Source organism: Sus scrofa, chromosome 15 (genome assembly GCF_054392235.1).
Source record: "Sus scrofa isolate SSC_HxYL_T2T_F1_AM1 chromosome 15, Sscrofa_HxYL_maternal_Yorkshire_Landrace_v2.0, whole genome shotgun sequence".
NCBI classification, from domain to species: Eukaryota; Metazoa; Chordata; class Mammalia; order Artiodactyla; family Suidae; genus Sus; species Sus scrofa.
In genome coordinates, this window is record NC_139397.1 from 90,608,036 (window position 1) to 90,626,128 (window position 18,093).

The following is an 18,093-nucleotide window of genomic DNA, read 5'->3' on the forward strand; positions in this document are numbered from 1 at the left end:
TACAGTACAGGGAACTATATCCAGTCTCTTGGGATAGACCATGATGGAGGATAATACAAGAAAGGGAATGTATGTATATGTATAACAGGTCACTTTGCTGTACAGCAGAAATTGGCACAACCTTGTAAATCAAATATAGTTTAATAAAAAATTCTGATATGTCATAATTTAGGTAACTGCACTTTGGTTGGTCATTTCTAATTTTTCATTATTATAATGCTTCATTGAATGTCATGGGCCTATAGCTATTTTTTTCTTTTTAGATTTTTTCCTTAGGAAGAATTTCGAGGGGTGAGAATTCTTGGGACAAAAGATATGATTTAGATATGTTCATTTACACATACATTATATGGTGTCTTTTGAAGAAGTATTAGAATAGCTTCAATCACTTACCCAATTTCATTGTGAATCCAGAGGCATACTGTTGTACACAGATTTTGAGAAAGTGAAGTTTACTTGCTTGAAAAACAATGTAATCACAATTATACTCATTTAAAAGTGTTTTTTCCAATATAAATGTTTTTGTAATTTTCAGTGACTGATTAAACTAATTTTTAATTGTTTTCCAGAATATATGTGATGCAGAAAAATCTCATGAAGTGTTATTGAGCTTTGTGATAAGTGAACTATCTAAAGGAAAGTTATACCATGAAGAAGGAACTCAGGAGTGTACAATGGTATGCTCTCTCTAAGACTAGATGTAGTGGTTATTTAAAAATTTAGATATTCTTGCCATTGTGAGTATAATTTTTTAAGCTATGTCTGTTATAGAATGAATTGTTTAGATTTTCTTTTTTAACTTTAGGTTAGCCCTATTGCTTGGTCTCCCGAATCCATGGAAAAATATTTACAAGACTTCTGCTTACCTTTCCTCAGAATCACCAGCCTTCTCCAGCACCACCTTTTTGGGGAAGATTTACCTAGCTGCCAGGTATAATTTGGGATAGAGAGTAGAGAACCTTAAAAAAAAACCCAATTAGCTAATTTTAAAAAATATACTGATATATAATATAATAATCTGTATCCAGAACTGTCATACAAATGTACATTAATTTAGCTCAAAGACATATTTAGAATATTTACTGTTATTGTTACTTTTGTATTTGTTAGCATTCAAACAAATATTTTCATGATAGTATTAATATTAGTATTTGATATTAGAGGAGTTTTGGATTAGAGTTGTGATAATAAATGCCCAGCACTTGAACAGAAGATAGTGTTCATATTGATATATTTGTCATTATTTTTGTCGTATTGATGTATTTATCACTAGTCATAACTGGATTGTAATAACCTTTTTAAAGGATATTATGTTAATGCTGGCCAGCAAGCTGGTTGGTCAAAGATATGATGGTATTTATGTAATTTTAGAATTGCAGAATATTCTTGGATGAATGATTATCATGGGTTTAATCTATTTTGTAAAACTGTGGGCCAGTATGAGTAGGCAAGACAGTGACACAATAGGAAACCAGAAGGTAAGTAAACCAAACTTTGTCTATAGGATTATGATCCTGACATTATCTGCCATTTGTTTCCAGGGAATTTGATATGAGAAGTATGACACATGTTTATGGTCTTTGAAGCCTACATGCAGTATGTCAGAATTAAGTCATTAATCATTCCTTCTCTCTTAAATAATTGACAATGCATTAAATAGTTTAAATTCCTTGTTTTTTTATCAAGTGATTAAGGATAAACTGTGTACATTTGTTCCCAAACATTCTATTTAGAGTTCTAAGATAAGGAACAAATTTAAAATATTGATCTATTAGATATTTTCTTTCATAGTTATTTACTTTTAAATTTGAACTTAAAAGTGTATTTCCTTCTGGCATATGAGCATCTTCAAGCATAGAGGAGGTTAACCAAACAGAATCTCTACTTCCTTTATCAGCTTGGCTTTCTTCACATTAAAAAGCTAAAGGCTGTGGTTCTTTGTGCTCTTGTTACCTAATTGTTTATTTTGTCATGTGTTTTTATTGGAGAGTATTTTTCTCCCATAATAAAGTACCTGGAAGCAGAAGCTCTTGAATTGGTCATGAAAGTTAGTCTGGGGCTTGGTCATACAGTGATGCCTATGGAGGAGCAGTAGGAGTAGTTTAGACCAAGGAAGAAATTCGTCAGTTAGGAGACATGGAAAGGAACAGGGTGACATAGTGTCAGAAGGTAAATGAAGGGGAAGTTGTGATGGATCTTGAATTTCACATGAAGGAATTTGGACCACTGAAAGATTTTTGAACAAAAATGTGCCATTCAAATTGTATTTCAGTATAAAACCTCATCCTAATGTAAGACATTTTGTGAGCTGTGAGGAGTGGAGGAACTAGGAACAGAAGAACCAGTTGGGGAAGGACATATTAGAAGAAGATAAGGAGCATTTAAAGATTTCATAGATGGAGTAGTAAGGATTTGATAGCTAGTTCAACATGCTAAATCAAGGAAGAAGAAAGAAGCATGCTGTACTTGGGTTTTAAGCCTGGGAGATTTGAACCTTTGTGGTACAGTTATATTAGAGGAGGAATATGGGCCAGTTTTGTGGGGGCCCAAATGAAAGTATTTTGCATATGTTTAAGTTGAAGGGTTAAACTATATGAGTTAAGCAGATATATTCAATTGGAAAAAATTGGACTATATGAGTTAAGTGGATATATTCAATTGGAAAAAAGTAAGATATAACTTTAGATAGAAATTTGCTCTTTTTGTTTAGATTTCTGTCATCTGTGTAATCTTTTTGCTTTTTACATATATATGTAATATATAAAATATATGTAATTACAGAAATATATGAATATATAATATAAAAATACAGATAGATATTTGCTTGCTTTCATACTTTATTCACTTTGGCTTGTTTCTGTTAATCATGGCAATAAGATATAGATGGGTATAATGTTATGTACACTTTTAACTTTTGTGGATTTGATATTTTTTTCTTTATGTCACTTTCTTTCATTTAGAGTGTTTTTTTTTTTTTTTTTTTGGTCTTTTTTTGCTATTTCTTTGGGCTGCTCCAATGGCATATGGAGGTTCCCAGGCTAGGGGTCGAATTGGAGCTGTAGCTGCCAGCCTACGCCAGAGCCACAGCAACGCGGGATCCCAGCCGCGTCTGCAACCTACACCACAGCTCACGGCAACGCCGGATCCTTAACCCACTGAGCAAGGCCAGGGATCGAACCCGCTACCTCATGGTTCCTAGTCGGATTCGTTAACCATTGAGCCACGACGGGAACTCCCATTTAGAGTATTTTGTTTCACCCATTCATATCTCATACTTTTAGCCAAAAAATGCTTTATTAAAATTTATTCTTTTATTTCTTTTGATTCTAATTGCAAATCTACTCATTCATCAGTTTTCTCTTAATTTTTTTTTCTGTATTTCTTAAGATTAACTCAAGAATTATTCATTTATAGCCCTTTGTTTCATTTGGGTGAGAAAAAACTAAACATTTATTTGTTTAGATACCTTTACAAAGCAATTTATAATGACTGGCTGTTTCTTCACCAGCTTATAAACGAGGTTCTCATTTTACAGTGAGGAAATTGAAGGATGAAGATACTTCTCAGCTAGTAAGAAATTGCTTCATTCATCTGATAGAAATCATATTGTTCTCCTTGTTCATTTCTTTTTTTTTCTTTTTTTTATAATTTTTTTTAATTTTCCCACTGTACAGCAAGGGGGGCAGGTTATCCTTACATGCATACATTACAATTACATTTTTCCCCCCACCCTTTCTTCTGTTGCATCATGAGTATCTAGACAAAGTTCTCAATGCTATTCAGCAGAATCTCCTTGTAAATCTATTCTAAGTTGTCTCTGATAAGCCCAAGCTCCCGATCCCTCCCACTCCCTCCCCCTCCCATCAGGCAGCCACAAGTCTCTTCTCCAAGTCCATGATTTTCTTTTCTGAGGAGATGTTCATTTGTGCTGGATATTAGATTCCAGTTATAAGTGATATCATATGGTATTTGTCTTTGTCTTTCTGGCTCATTTCACTCAGTATGAGATTCTCTAGTTCCATCCATGTTGCTGCAGATGGCGTTATGTCATTCTTTTTTATGGCTGAGTAGTATTCCATTGTGTATATATACCACTTCTTCCGAATCCAGTCATCTGTCGATGGACATTTGGGTTGTTTCCATGTCCTGGCTATTGTGAATAGTGCTGCAATGAACATGCGGGTGCATGCATCTCTTTTAAGTGGAGTTTTATCTGGATAGATGCCCAAGAGTGGGATTGCAGGGTCATATGGAAGTTCTATGTATATCCTTGTTCATTTCTTTACCTGAAATTATCTTTTTTCATTTTTGAGAGGAAAGATGAAGGTGCATGTGGATGGAATTCAGTTGATCATATTCTTCAGCTTATGGCATACCATGCATAATGCCTCTAATATTATTCTCCCTTTGTTCCCCACATACCTTAGCCATTACGTCTCAGAAGTAATATGTTTGTATTTTGCTATACATCTTGTATTTTTCTTATGTTTTTTCCTACTAAATATTATATCATTTAGACCTAATCTTGTATCTCTAAATAATTCTTATTTCTGCATAGTTGGTATTCCAACATATGTATAGTCCACATTTTACTTACTCCTCATTGGTGAGCAGCTAGGCTGCTTCCAAATCCTTGCTATCATGAAAAAAAAAAAAAAACTACTGGAATTAAGGTAATGTTTTGTGTACTTTAAGCTTTCTCTGGGTTCTCTACCTATTTATGAGATTGTGGATCCATAGGATACATTCTGCCTCTTTGCTTTCTAACATGGCTGCTCAAGGTTCACATTCTCATCTATTTTCAGTGCATGAGGATTCTTGTTTTTTGCCCTATACTTGCCGGCACTTTTTATTATCTAGTGTTCTAATATTTGCCAATGAGATGGGGGTAAAGTATATCCTTATGGTTAATTTAATTTGCATTTCTCTAATATAAATGCAGTTGATCATCTACCCATGTATTTTTTTGACATTTAAATTTTCTTCTGTATATTTTCTACTCCTGTTCTTTGAACATTTTTAAAAATTGGGTTTTCTGTTATTATCCTCCTGCTTTGTCAGTTTTACTCATCGTGGATATCTTTTCACAGATTTTTGTTTTTGTTGCCCTCAGTGGAACAGAAATATTTACTTTTAATATTGTCAGGCCTATCACTTTTTAATTTATGACTTATGCTTTCAGAATCTTATATTACAAATCCTTCTGTAGTGTGAGATTATAAAATTACTTTGTATTTTCTTCTCTTATTTTTATAGTTTTGATTTTTTATATTTTTATGTTTAGATTTTTTCATTCAATCTGGAGTTTATATGAAGTAAAGATTTGTTTTTTTCTGTATTTAATGAGTTTTCTTGACACTATTTACAAAATAACCAATTTATAAAATAACATAAATTTTGGATACTAACTTCAGATGCTAACATGTTTCCATATTTCTGGATTCTTTATTGTATACTATTGAGATATTTGCTAGTGAACTAGTAGCACAGTGTTTAATTACAGTGGTTTTATTGTAGACATTATATCTGGCAGAGTGAGCATTACTTCTTTCTTCCTTCTAACATCTTTTTTTTCTCAAATTTTTTTCCTGGTTAGCTATAGATGGACCTTTATTCTTACATATAAATTTTATAATCAGTTTTGTAAGTTTGTTTCCAAAATCCTACAAGCTGTTAGATGAGAATTTTCTTTGAATTTATAGTTTAAAGGCATTGAATGTAGTCTGTATGTCTATTCAGGACTTCTTTAATATTTTCATAAAATTTAAAATTGTCATTTTAAAGTCAGGTATTCTTTATAAAGCTAATCCTAGAGGCTTTATAATTTTAATTTCTTTTTAAATGATATCTTATTTTCTGTAACATTCTCTGATTACTCCTTGCTGGTATAGAATCATACTATTTTAGTATATGTGGTGCTGAAGTGAGCTCTAGAATAATACTGTTGATTTTGGGGTGTTCTCATGACTGAGTACTTGCCAAACTCTTCTTAATTCTAATAGTTTGCCTATTGATTCTTTTATTTATTCTGTGTATCATATCCTCTGAAAATAATGACAGTATTGTCCCTTCCTTTCAAATATCTATTTCTTTATTGTTGTCTTAATGCATGTCCAGTGCTATTTTGAGCAGTGAAAGTGATAGGCAATACCCTTTTTTTGTGTGACCTACCCCAAAGAAAATGCTTTTAAAATTTCCTTTGTATGTCTTTTTGTTTGTAAATTGAATCATTGCAAATTGTATTTTCTTACCAGGCAGTTAAATTAGAGGTCAGTAACAGAAGGAAGTACACAAATCCCCAGATGTGTGAAAATTAAGCAGCACCTTCTGAACAACTTATGGGTCAAAGCAGAAATCACATGGAAATCAAAAAACACTTAAACTGAGTGAAAATGAAAACACAACATAGAAAAATTGTGGAATGCCACTAAAATAGATTGGGAAGAGATACAGCGACAGATGCTTATATTTAAAAAGAAGAAAGATCTAAAATCCATTTATCTAGATTTTTACTTTAAAAAACTGGAGGTAAAACAAATTAAATCCAAAGCAAGTAAAAGAAAGGAAAAGAGAGCAAAAATCACTGAAGTAGTAATGCAGAAACAGAGAAAATTAGTCCAAAATCTGGTTCTTTGCAAAGATCTGTAATGGATACATTAATGGGTACATTTAAATGTCAGGCGCTCAGCTGAGCTGGGAGAGAGAGAACTGAGCTGGGGTGGCTGATTAAAGCAGCAAGCCAAAAATGAAAGAGTTAAGCCTTTCATTACTCACCATAATGGTTCAAGCAGAGAAAATGCCGATTCTCCCTGTTCCATCACCCTCAAGGAATGAAATGGCATACTAGTTGAGGATCGGGTGGATCAGCACAGATGTGGGAGTCTGCTAAGGGAGCCTCAAATAGAAGGCTCTGGCAGTGCTATGGACTCTGAGGTGGAGAGAAGGTGAAGGGGTAGAGATAGGAGTGGGAAGGTACGGGGTACTGAGTCAGAGTGAGAAAGTTTGATTCTTGTGCAAGGCCTCAGATAAAGAGGCCTAGGAATAAAGGTACAGGGCTAGGAGTGTAATATGTGAAGGAGCATGACTGGCCAGGGGGCCTGACACTGTGACTGCAAATCGCTTCAGAGATGGCAGTGCAGTGACTGTGTGCCAAGTCTGATGGAGGGAGGATAGTTTTCACCATGAGTCCTGCAAAGTGAAAACCTTTGTATTGCCTGTAGTTAGGCCTGAAAAATCACACACAGGCTTTTAATCCTCGCTAGATTGATTATATAAAGAGAGAGAGAAAGAACAAATTGAATGAAGGAGGAAACGTTCTACAGAACCATAAGAAAATATTATGAATAACATTTGCAAATGAATTTGATAATATAGATAAATGAACAAATTCATTGAAAGATACAAATTGCTAAAACTGACTCAAGAAGAAATAGAAAATTTTGAATAGCTCTATATTAAGAATTGATTTAGCTAATAAGCTTCTATAATATCCTTCTAGAAAAGGTTGACAACTTTATAACAAACTCTTTTAGAAAACAGAGTTTCTAAATGCTGTGTGCACACTCCATACTCATTTTCTGAGGCCAGTTTTACCCAGATACCCAAACGAGGCAGCACGAGAAAAGAAAACCACACTTCTATATCTCTCTTGAACATAGAAGCAAAAGACTTAACAAAATAGCACCAATGAAAAGGATAATACATCATGACTAAAGTCCTTCGGTTTATCCTAGGAATGTACAGTAGTTCAACAACAATAAAAAAATCAGTAAACTTAATTTACCATATTAATAGAATTAGATTTTTTAAAAGCTTGTGGTCACCTCAGTAGTCATTTGACAAAATTTAACACCCTTTCATGGTAAAAATCACTTAACGCAACAAAGGAATAGAATGGAAATTCTGATAAAGGGCACCTATGAAAAACCCACAGCTAATACCAAACTTAAGAATAAAGAGAGAAAGCTTGTCCCTTAAGATCAGGGACAAGACAAGGATGTCTGGCCTTGTCACATCTTTTAAGGTTGACGTTATATGAGGTTCTAGAAAGAGCATTTAGGCAAGAAAAAGAAATGAGTCATCTAGATTGGAAAGGAAGAGGGAAAACAGTTTCTTTCTTTCCATGATCTGTTTGTGGAAAATTGCGAAGGATCTCCAAAGAACTATTAGAGCTAATACGCGTGTTCACCAAGGTTGAAGGATACATGAAAAATGTAAAAAAAAAAAAGAAATAAAATCGTGTTTATGTGCAATAGCAATGAGCCATTAAATGAAATTAAAATAATTCCATTTGCTCTAGGTTGATAATGCTCTGGAATTAGTGGGTGATGGTTGCACAATTTTATAAATATACTAAAACTCATTAAATTGTATGTTTTAAAAGGGTGCATTTTAGGGTATATGAATTATCTCAAAAATATATTGCAAAATGCTTAAATGCAGAATATATCAAGAACTCTTATAACACAGTAATAAAAAAGCACAAAGTTGAGCAAAATATTTGAACAGGCACTTCTCATCAGAGTATATACATGAGTGACCAACAGTACATGAAAAATTCAGTGTTTACCATCATTATTGATTAGAGGAGTACAAATTAATGTTACAAGTGTTGGTGAAAATCTGGAGTACCTGGAACTCTCATTCATTTGCTGGTGGGAATGCAAAATGGTATAGTCAAATTTGGGAAAAGTTTGACAGCTTCTTTAAAAAGGTAAGCACACATTTACAGTACAACCCACAACTAAATAGATATCTATAAAAAAAAGAATTTATGTCCATATAAAGACTTTTAAATGAATGTTCATAACAGACTATTAGTAGTCAAAAACTGGAAACAACCCAGAATTCTGTCAAGAAGTGAATGTATGAACAAAAGGTAATGTATTCATTCAGTGGAATACCACTCAGCAATAAGAAGAAATGGACTGCATATACACACAGTAACATGAAGCTCAAAATAAGCTAAGAACAAGGCCAAGCACAAAAGGCTGCATACTGTATGACTATTTATATGAAATTTAAAAAAAATTCCAAAACTAAAGTGGCAGAAAGCCGATTAGTAGTTGCTTGGGGCCAGGAGTAGGGGCTGGAATTGGCTGCAAAGGAGCACAAAAGAATTTTGAAGGAGAATGGAATTATTCAGTGGTTACATGATCATATATTTACCAAAATTCATCAGACTACACTTAAAATGGGTGAATTTTATGGTATGTAAATTATACCTCAATAAAGTTAGCTTTTAAGATGCCTTACTTATGTATCTGTACAAATGGGGGGTTGGGGGCCTCATTTCTAGTGATGTAAAAAATGAGCACCTTTTACAGCCTGCATGTCATTTGCTTTTGCATCTATATTTCTTCTTTATAGCTTATTTCAGCGTTTTGTACTTAATCCACATAATTAGTTCAGTTTTGCAAACCGGTGTTTGTTGATTGTCTGCTATGTGCCAAGCACTAGGAGGACAGAGCCCCTATCCCAGAGATTATTCCACATAGTCTTAAAGGAAAGGCCAATTTATTTTTAAAGTATTTCTTAGACAGTATAAATGCAAGAAGAAGTGTTTACACAGTATAGACAGATTAATTTTATCTCAGTGGAGCTAGTCATCTAAGGTATCATTAACTGGGATCAGGGAAGGCGTCCCTGAGGAGCTGGAATTTGAAGGGTGATAGGGATTGATCCAGTGGACAGGGAAAGGTAGACTAACTAGCCTCCCAAATATATTTTTAGTGAAATAAAGGGGGCTGGGGGAGTGTATTTTGGTATTTACAAGACTAATAAACTCCTTTAGAAATCATCTTTGAGGACATGAGTCCTTGGATTTCTGATTTCTCTGGTTCTGTTATTACTGAGTACAACTCAGATTACCTGGCACTTAGAGCACTCCAGTTTTTTTTAAAACTTCACCCTCTTTTTAAAACTAACTTTGTTTCATATTCATTCAGGGTCCAGGCAGATTATTTAGCACTGCCCATTGTGAATTCCAATTTTTGACTATTATTCTTCCTTATCTGCACTGACAGTCTATGTCTTTTAAACCAAAAGTCACTTTCCCTTTGCCCCAAACTAACTTTTGCTTTCATAGAGCAGCTGGGTCCTTTAGACTGAATTCATCAGATATATGACAACACTATTTTTAAAATAAATGTATAAATGAAGCAGAGGTTATGGTACTTAGGAGTTAAATTTCAAAGAGAAATATTATTGGATATAACACCTTGGGCCCTTTTTTTTCTCTTCTTTGCCCCTTTTACCCACTTCACTTTGTTTGGTTGACTCAGTTAAGAAAATTTTCTTACTGTCCAAAAGTAATTGATGGGTATGACACTTAAAACATCTATAATGGGAAATTTTCATGATGAAACGTCTTGAGAATTTTCTGTTTCATATCTAAAAGGAAGAAGAAGAATTTTCAGTTCTTTCCAGCTGCCTGGGACTTCTTCCTACATTTTACCAAACAGAACATCCATTCATCAGTGCCTCCTGTCTGGATTGGCCAGTTCCAGCATTTGATATTATATCTCAATGGTGTTTTGAGATAAATTCATTTACTGAAAGACATGCAGAACAAGGAAAGGTATGTGAAAAGAGTAATACTCATTTGCCATAGTGGTGATATGCTAGTATTTAAGAGAAAAATGAAGAATTTAACATTTCAGGTCGTCTGGTCTTGACATTATTTATCATTGACATTATTTATCATTATTATCATTATTTAATTATTTTTTAAAGTGGCTTACTTATACAATATCTGTTCATGAGTGTAAAAGCAGAAATATTTCAGTTAACAAAATTAAGGTATAGTATGATGCTTTGTTTTAGGTTATCAGGGGTTTCTGCAGAGCCACAATGGGAACTCCTCATCAGGTTTTTTGTTTGTTTGTTTGTTTGTTTTTAGGGCCATACCCATGGCATATGGTGGTTCCGGGCTAGGGGTCAAATTGGAGCTACAGCTGCAGGCCTACGCCACAGCCATAGCAACGCAGGATCCGAGCCATGTTTGTGACCTACACCACAGCTCATAACAATGCCAGATCCTTAACCCACTGAAAGAGGCCAGGGATTGAACCCGTAGCCTCATGGTTACTAGTCAGATTTGTTTCTGCTGCACCACAATGGGAACTCCCCTCATCAGGTTTTTTATTGAATACTTTAAATAGTCATAGCACTAGACTTGGAAGATACAAAGGAATTTTCAGATAGACAAGGAACTTGTAAGCTTATTGGAAAGAGAGGTATCACATAAAAATTAACCATTTGGACTAGTAGATCTAAAAGTTCATGTCTTTAACTTAAAATTTTGCTGACCCTGCGCTGTCACCCTGGCTGGTGAAGGTGTCGTGGAGATGAGTGAATTGAAAAGATAGAGTGGAGACAACAGTGGGTGGCTCTGAGTGCCCTGGTTTGATGCTCAGACGTTCTTCTGTTTAGAACTACAGTTTTTGATAAATGGAATAATATGATGAAAGTAGTGTTTTAGGGAAGTAATTTTAGTGATTCTTTAGGAGGAACATTGATCTACGGAGAGAGAGAAGCCAGAGATTATTTAGGTGGTGAAGAAAATCTGGATTATTGTTTTGACAGCAGAAATTAGATAGAATGTAACCAATGAAAGAGACACTTGAGAAAAATATACAGGTATTGGTGACTAGGTGTACATGACTTTAAGATCTTGAATTCAAATCATCAGAAGAATAGTAACTAGTATATGTAGTTCTGATGGGAACTGGCTCCTGCTTAAACACCATTGAAAATGGATGCCCCACTTGGCTTTGGAGAAAGATAGGGAATCTTGCATAGCATTCAAGGATTTTCACTCTTGCTAAGCCTTTCTAACCTTATGCCATACCACTTGCCTGTTACCATCTTGCTCAAACTACAGAAGAATGTTTCTTAAGTGTGCTATGTATTTTTATTTTTTAGTTTTAGTTTTGCTTTTTTAGGGCTGCAGGTACAACATATGGAAGTTCCCAGGCTAGGAGTCCCAGCCAGCCTATCCCACAGCCACAGCAAAATTCTGTTCCTCCCATTGATGGAAGGGTTCCAGTATAATCAATCCATTACAGAATATGCAGTCTTTGGAGTTCAGGGTTGGGCACTGAGTACTGGCGAATAGCATGTTGTAAGCCTATATAAGTCCTTGCTTCCACGGCCACTTTATCCTTAAACATACTTATGTAAACACAAAGCTGCATACTTAGTTATTGCATTGATTTAAATGTATCATGGCTGTAAGTAATGTGAAATGATCACCATATGAATTGTCAGCTCATGAATATAGATTCATACTACATTTTATCTGTCTTAAATGTTAATGAAGTAACAACTAGAAAGAAAATTAGTGCTATTTCCAGTATTTTTATATAACTGCAAAAATGAAGAAGATACCCTGTAGTGAAATTGAACTAATTGGGTATTTTTTTCATACTTAGTGAAAAAATTTATGAAAAAAGTTGTAGCCCCAGCACTTACGGATACAGAAGATCTTACAGCTTACAGTGTAAGATTTTTCATCTTCTGGGATGGAAACTCAAGGTTCTAATGTACTGAAAAATAAAAACAAAAACAAAAAAAAAAAAAACAAGGAGTTTTCGTGGTGGCTCAGTGGTAACAAACCCAACTGTTATCCATGAGGATTCAGGACCGATCCCTGGCCTCACTCAGTGTGTTAAGGATCTGGTGTTGCCGTGAGCTGTGGTATAGGTCGCAGACACAGCTCTGATCTGGCATGGCTGTGGCTGTGGTATGGGCCAACAGCTGCAGCTCTGATTCGACTCCTAGCCTGGGAACTTCCATATGCTATGGGTAGGTGCGGCCCTTAAAAAAAAAAAAAAAATATATATATATATATATATGTATATATATATACACACACATATATATATTTATATAATGTATTGGCATAGAAATAATGAACTAATGAATTGTAACTGTACTCTTTGTTAAAGAAAAAGCCAATGAACTGTTAATTTGCCTAAAAAAGATTAAAAACTTGTGTAACTGTTTAAAATTATTCATTAAGAATATTTAAAAACAAGTACTTCTGGATATATTTTTCCCTGTCTAGTTATAGGTAATATTTTTCTTTTAAAGTAATAACAAATTTAAATAATTTAGGGTGCTTAGACTAAAAACTTATGTTGTAATTGAAAATTACATTAAAATAGAGATTGGGAGTTCCCATCATGGCACAGCAGAAACGAATCCAACTAGGAACCATGAGGTTGAGGGTTTGATCCCTGACCTTGCTCAGTGGGTTAAGGATCCGACGTTGCCGTGAGCTGTGCTGTAGGTCACAGATATGACTCGGATCTGGTGTTGCTGCGGCTCTTGCGTAGGCCAGCGGCTACAGCTCCGATTAGACCGCTAGCCTGGAAACCACCACATGCCAAGGGTGTGGCTCTAGAAAAGACCAAAAAAAAAAAAAAAAAAAAAAAAAAGACAAAAAAAATTTAAAAATAGAGATTGATAATTGCTGAAGTACTATCTGTTGTCATTTGTAAAATGGAAATGGGAAGAATGTTAATAAAGAAAATAAGCCATCTTGGAGTTCCCATAGTGGCACAGTGGAAATGAATTCAGCTAGGAACCATGAGGTTGCAGGTTCGATCCCTGGACTCGCTCACTGGGTGAAGGATCTGGCATTGCCGTGAGCTGTGGTGTCACAGACTTACCTCGGATGCTGCATTGCTGTGGCTGTGGCGTAGGCTGGTGGCTTCAGCTCCAATTCGACCCCTAGCATGAGAATTTCCATATGCTGTGGGCGTGGCCCTAAAAAGCAAAAAAAAAAAAGAAAGGAAAAAAATAAACCATCTTCTCGGAGAAAGATTTTCCTTTTTTTTTTAAAGGCCTTGAAAAAAATATTTTGTGTTAGGGACTTAAATACATAGGAGTAATGAATATTTTTGGATATTTTTTAGGCCTTGCTTATCCAGGAGTCAAAATGGAAATTGCCACACCTGCTACAGTTGCCTGAAAATTATAATACCATTTTCCAGTACTACCATAGAAAAACCTGTAGTGTCTGCACCAAGGTTCCTAAAGATCCTGCCGTTTGCCTTGTTTGTGGTACTTTTGTATGCCTGAAAGGACTTTGCTGCAAGCAACAAAGTTACTGTGAATGTGTATTGGTAAGCAATAGTAAATAATATAAAATTTATTAAAACTGAAATCTCATGTCATGTGGAAATGTGGTCTATATAGTCAAGCCAGCTCTTCAAATTTAACTACTCTGTGGATTAAGTACACAATACCTATAAGATCTTGTTTCTATTATTGTTATTTTAAATCCAATAGAAGGGTAAAAACAAAAACAAAAACCACCACAAAAAACCTTGAGGTTTTATTTAAGTAACTAAAAACCTTTCTTAAGTGCAGTTCTCCTTACTCCCCCTGCCCTTTAATGGTGTATTCTTTTAAATGTTGTGCTGTGAAACAATAGTCATATATTCTGTTGTGGATATTAACCTCTGAATTAAGTTTACGTTAGTTCTTAATTGATTTCTCAGATAATCTTTACTCAGATTCCTCCTAATGTACTATTAATAAAGTATTAAGAATGAGATTATAAGTTTAACTTAGATGAAATCTGATTTTAAAAAATTTTAAATATTTCTGTATTATTTAGAAGACAAAGGCATTCTTGATTTTCTTATAAAGTCCATTTTATTATGAAGCTCATTGATACATTTTAAATTTTTTTAGCATTCTCAGAACTGTGGTGCTGGAACAGGAATTTTCCTTTTGATCAATGCATCAGTGATTATCATCATTCGAGGCCACCGCTTCTGCCTCTGGGGTTCTGTGTATTTGGATGCTCATGGAGAGGAAGACCGAGATCTGAGGTTAGATGTGCATGACTATATCTACCTATTTTGTTGAAGTTTGGTCATTAAAAATAATCTGCCATTCCTAGCTTTATAATAATTATTGTTTTTTATATTTAGAAATTCTGGCAATCATTAATTTAGAGCTGTTTCTCTCTTGGGGGATATTTTCCCTAGCATCATGTTAAAGAAATATGAAACCAAATTACTATGTGAGATCTTGCCATAAAGAATCTATTTTTAGGGCGTTTCCATTGTGGCTCATGGTAATGAACCCAACTAGTATCCATAAGGATTTGGGTTTGATCCCTGGCCTTGCTCTGTGCGTTAAGGATCTGGCATTGCTGTGAGCTGTGGTGTGGGTCACAGATGTGGCTCAGATCCTGCATTGTAGCTGTGATGTAGGCCGGCAGCTGCAGCTCCAGTTCAACCTCTAGCCTGGGAACTTCCATGTGCCGCAAGCGTAGCGCTTAAGATTTAAAAAACAAACAAAAATAAATTTTTTTAAATGTGTGTGAAATCTTCATTGAATTAATTTTAATACTTTTTTCCCCCTTTTTATTCTAGGCGAGGCAAACCTCTCTACATTTGTAAGGAAAGATACAAGGTTCTTGAACAACAGTGGATTTCTCATACTTTTGATCACATCAATAAAAGATGGGGTCCGCATTACAATGGGCTGTGACTCACCACCTCAGCATTGCATTGTATCATTTTCATTAAGAATTATCAACAATAAGCTTTAACTTAATTTGGGGGAATAACGCTTTTGCCGAGGGAAAAAAAAAGAAAACATACATTATAAAGCCTTTCCAAAATTAGGTGCTTGGTAATCACATTAATGGTATAATTTTTTTTGTAAGTATCTGGAAAACGTAACAAGTAACAAGTTAAATCATTCTTTAGTGGTCCTTTTTTTTTTTTTTTCTTTTTTTAAAGTCCACGATTAATAAGAAGCACAACTTGTTGATAAAATCATTTAAAAATGATTCTCCAAGCAATGCATATCTGCTATTCATTGATATTTAGAGTGGGTGTGATTTATTTAAAGTTTTACTGCTTTATATCTGTGTTTTAATTTGCACCTGCTAAACATAATGCATCCTTTCCCTCTGCCATTCTTGTGTTGATTTGAGGTTTTTGCTGTATGTAATTAGAAAAAAATGTAAAACATGATTTATGTGAAATATTGTATAGTAAAAGTTGGTCTAATTGTAGAACTTTAAAATTTTTTCTTATTGTGAGGAATCGGTTAAAAGTTTAAGGCTTTGCTGAAAACTTAATTCATTCTCAGGAATTTCATAAATATTCTCCCCAGGTAAATAATTGAAATAGTTGTAAAATAAGTAGATAGCTGCTGTTAATATAATACAGTACATTTTGGGGGACATAATGTGTGGTTGGGGGAGTTCCTAAAAATCAAAATTTGCCATTTCACTTGGATGAATTACTTGAGGTAGTATCAAATAGATTTTACTATAAAAAATCGGAAGTTTTAAGAGCATACACATGGCAGATTTTGATTCTGTGCATGCCCACCTTTTATTACCAACCAAGTTTTTATTTAAATGATTGGATTGGAAGATGCTCTGACTTTCCCACAAATGAAACATAGTTTTGAAACTTTCCTTATCAGCTCAAGAGGTTCATCTGTATTGAATTTGTGGAGTATAATCACTGTTATTTCTGCTTGGTTTCCTAAAAGGAAAAGAAAGAGGCCCAGTAGTGGTGATCTTCATGAATGAGCTGTACATCTGCATCCTTGTTAGAAGCTGCTGTGAAAAGCAATTTATGTTTGTAGGGTTTTTAAGTCCGTAAAAATGGATATGATTGAGCTAAAACCCACTCTGTTCTTATAGAAGGAAGATTACAGAGAAGCATGTTATTTATTGCTACCAAGATTTTTCTTCCAAATGATTCAATAATTTGATGATTATTTAATATATAGTGCTATCAAGCAATTCCTGATACGTTGGACTTCCATGGCTTGTTATATAAAATTACATTTTTATGTGTAAAAATAAACTAAAAAACATCTAATGATAAAATGTAAAAATAAAATCAGATCTGTGTCTAAAAATTATTGAATGACATGATATTACAAGATATAAAAATGGACATTAAATGATGACCGTGCATTAAAATAGAACAGAAGAGTAAATATTCAAATGTGTTCAAAAAAATCAAAAAATTACCTATAGCTCTACAATAAAATACATGGAAATAGCTTGCTATTTTTATATACCTTTCCAAAATATTAAGATAACTTTCTGAAAGACTAGAATGATTCTGTTTAATTAAATAGCAGTTCTTTCCAACACATTGCTACTTTTTTAAATACTGTATCATAAACTCAGCCTGTCTTATTTTTTGCTTTGGTCATTATGGATACCAGACCATTTGTAAGTGTGGTTGAAGAACAAAATGCTAATTTACATCTCTAGTAAATACTGTTACAAGATTCATGAACTTGAATAATTCTACAGTTTGAAACTCTGATGCTATATATACATGGTATAATGTATTCATACTTTGATTACTACATATTTAAAATGGAATGTTTTATGGTTGTGCATATGGATGTGAAGTGAAAATATTAGCCTTAACATTAAAATTTGGGTATTTGATAGTGTTTATTTTGATATTGGTGAATTAGTCACCAGTGAAATTTTAAAAAGCACTTGGTTGAAAACTGTACTTGAATTACATACATGCATGCTGCTAAACTAGAACTTTAGTTTTCCCCCATAACTTTTATAAGTCCCATTTATAAACCCACTTTTAAAAATAACAGGTCCAAATTAGAGTGATGTGTGTATACTATTCAAAAAAAAAATGTACTGGTGTGATATCTTGTATGAATGATCATTTAAATACAGTACATTACTGTAGAAGCTAAATCAACCTTTATAATTAAGCAGAAATTACAAAACTAGGAATAATCAACATTGTAAGATATGTTAATAAAAACCTGCCACCATTTGGTTTGTGAAAGGTCCTTAAAATATTTAATTCTTATATGTTTTTCTTCTTTTTCAAAGATATTGACAATAGTATGCGTAAGTGAGCATAGCTGAATAGATCAAAGCATAAACATAAGGTGGAATTAATGTCAGTGGTTTGCTTTTCCTTTAACTGTTTATTAACAGAGCTAATTCCTGTTTCTCCTATCCTTGTCACATAACTAATGCAAAGCCTTTGCTAAGTATTGTGTGTGTGTGTTTAGAAGTACGAAATGAGTGAAGGAAGAGGAAATGGGCTTTGG

The 18,093-nt window shown here is 34.0% G+C and overlaps 1 protein-coding gene across 5 annotated transcripts in view; it reads left to right on the plus strand.

Annotated features, from left to right (window-relative positions):
- Positions 1 to 17,808, plus strand: part of UBR3 (ubiquitin protein ligase E3 component n-recognin 3) — a 225,453-nt gene extending 207,645 nt beyond the window's left edge. For all 5 annotated transcript variants that reach the window (XM_084999433.1, XM_084999434.1, XM_084999435.1 and 2 more), the window contains 6 exons: positions 570 to 677; positions 806 to 931; positions 10,400 to 10,579; positions 13,923 to 14,132; positions 14,707 to 14,846; positions 15,396 to 17,808. In XM_084999433.1, coding sequence (XP_084855559.1) covers positions 570 to 677; positions 806 to 931; positions 10,400 to 10,579; positions 13,923 to 14,132; positions 14,707 to 14,846; positions 15,396 to 15,513 — 882 coding nt within the window. In that variant the 3' untranslated portion in view covers positions 15,514 to 17,808. The remainder of the gene's footprint in view (positions 1 to 569; positions 678 to 805; positions 932 to 10,399; positions 10,580 to 13,922; positions 14,133 to 14,706; positions 14,847 to 15,395) is intronic.
- Positions 17,809 to 18,093: the final 285 nt, after the last annotated feature.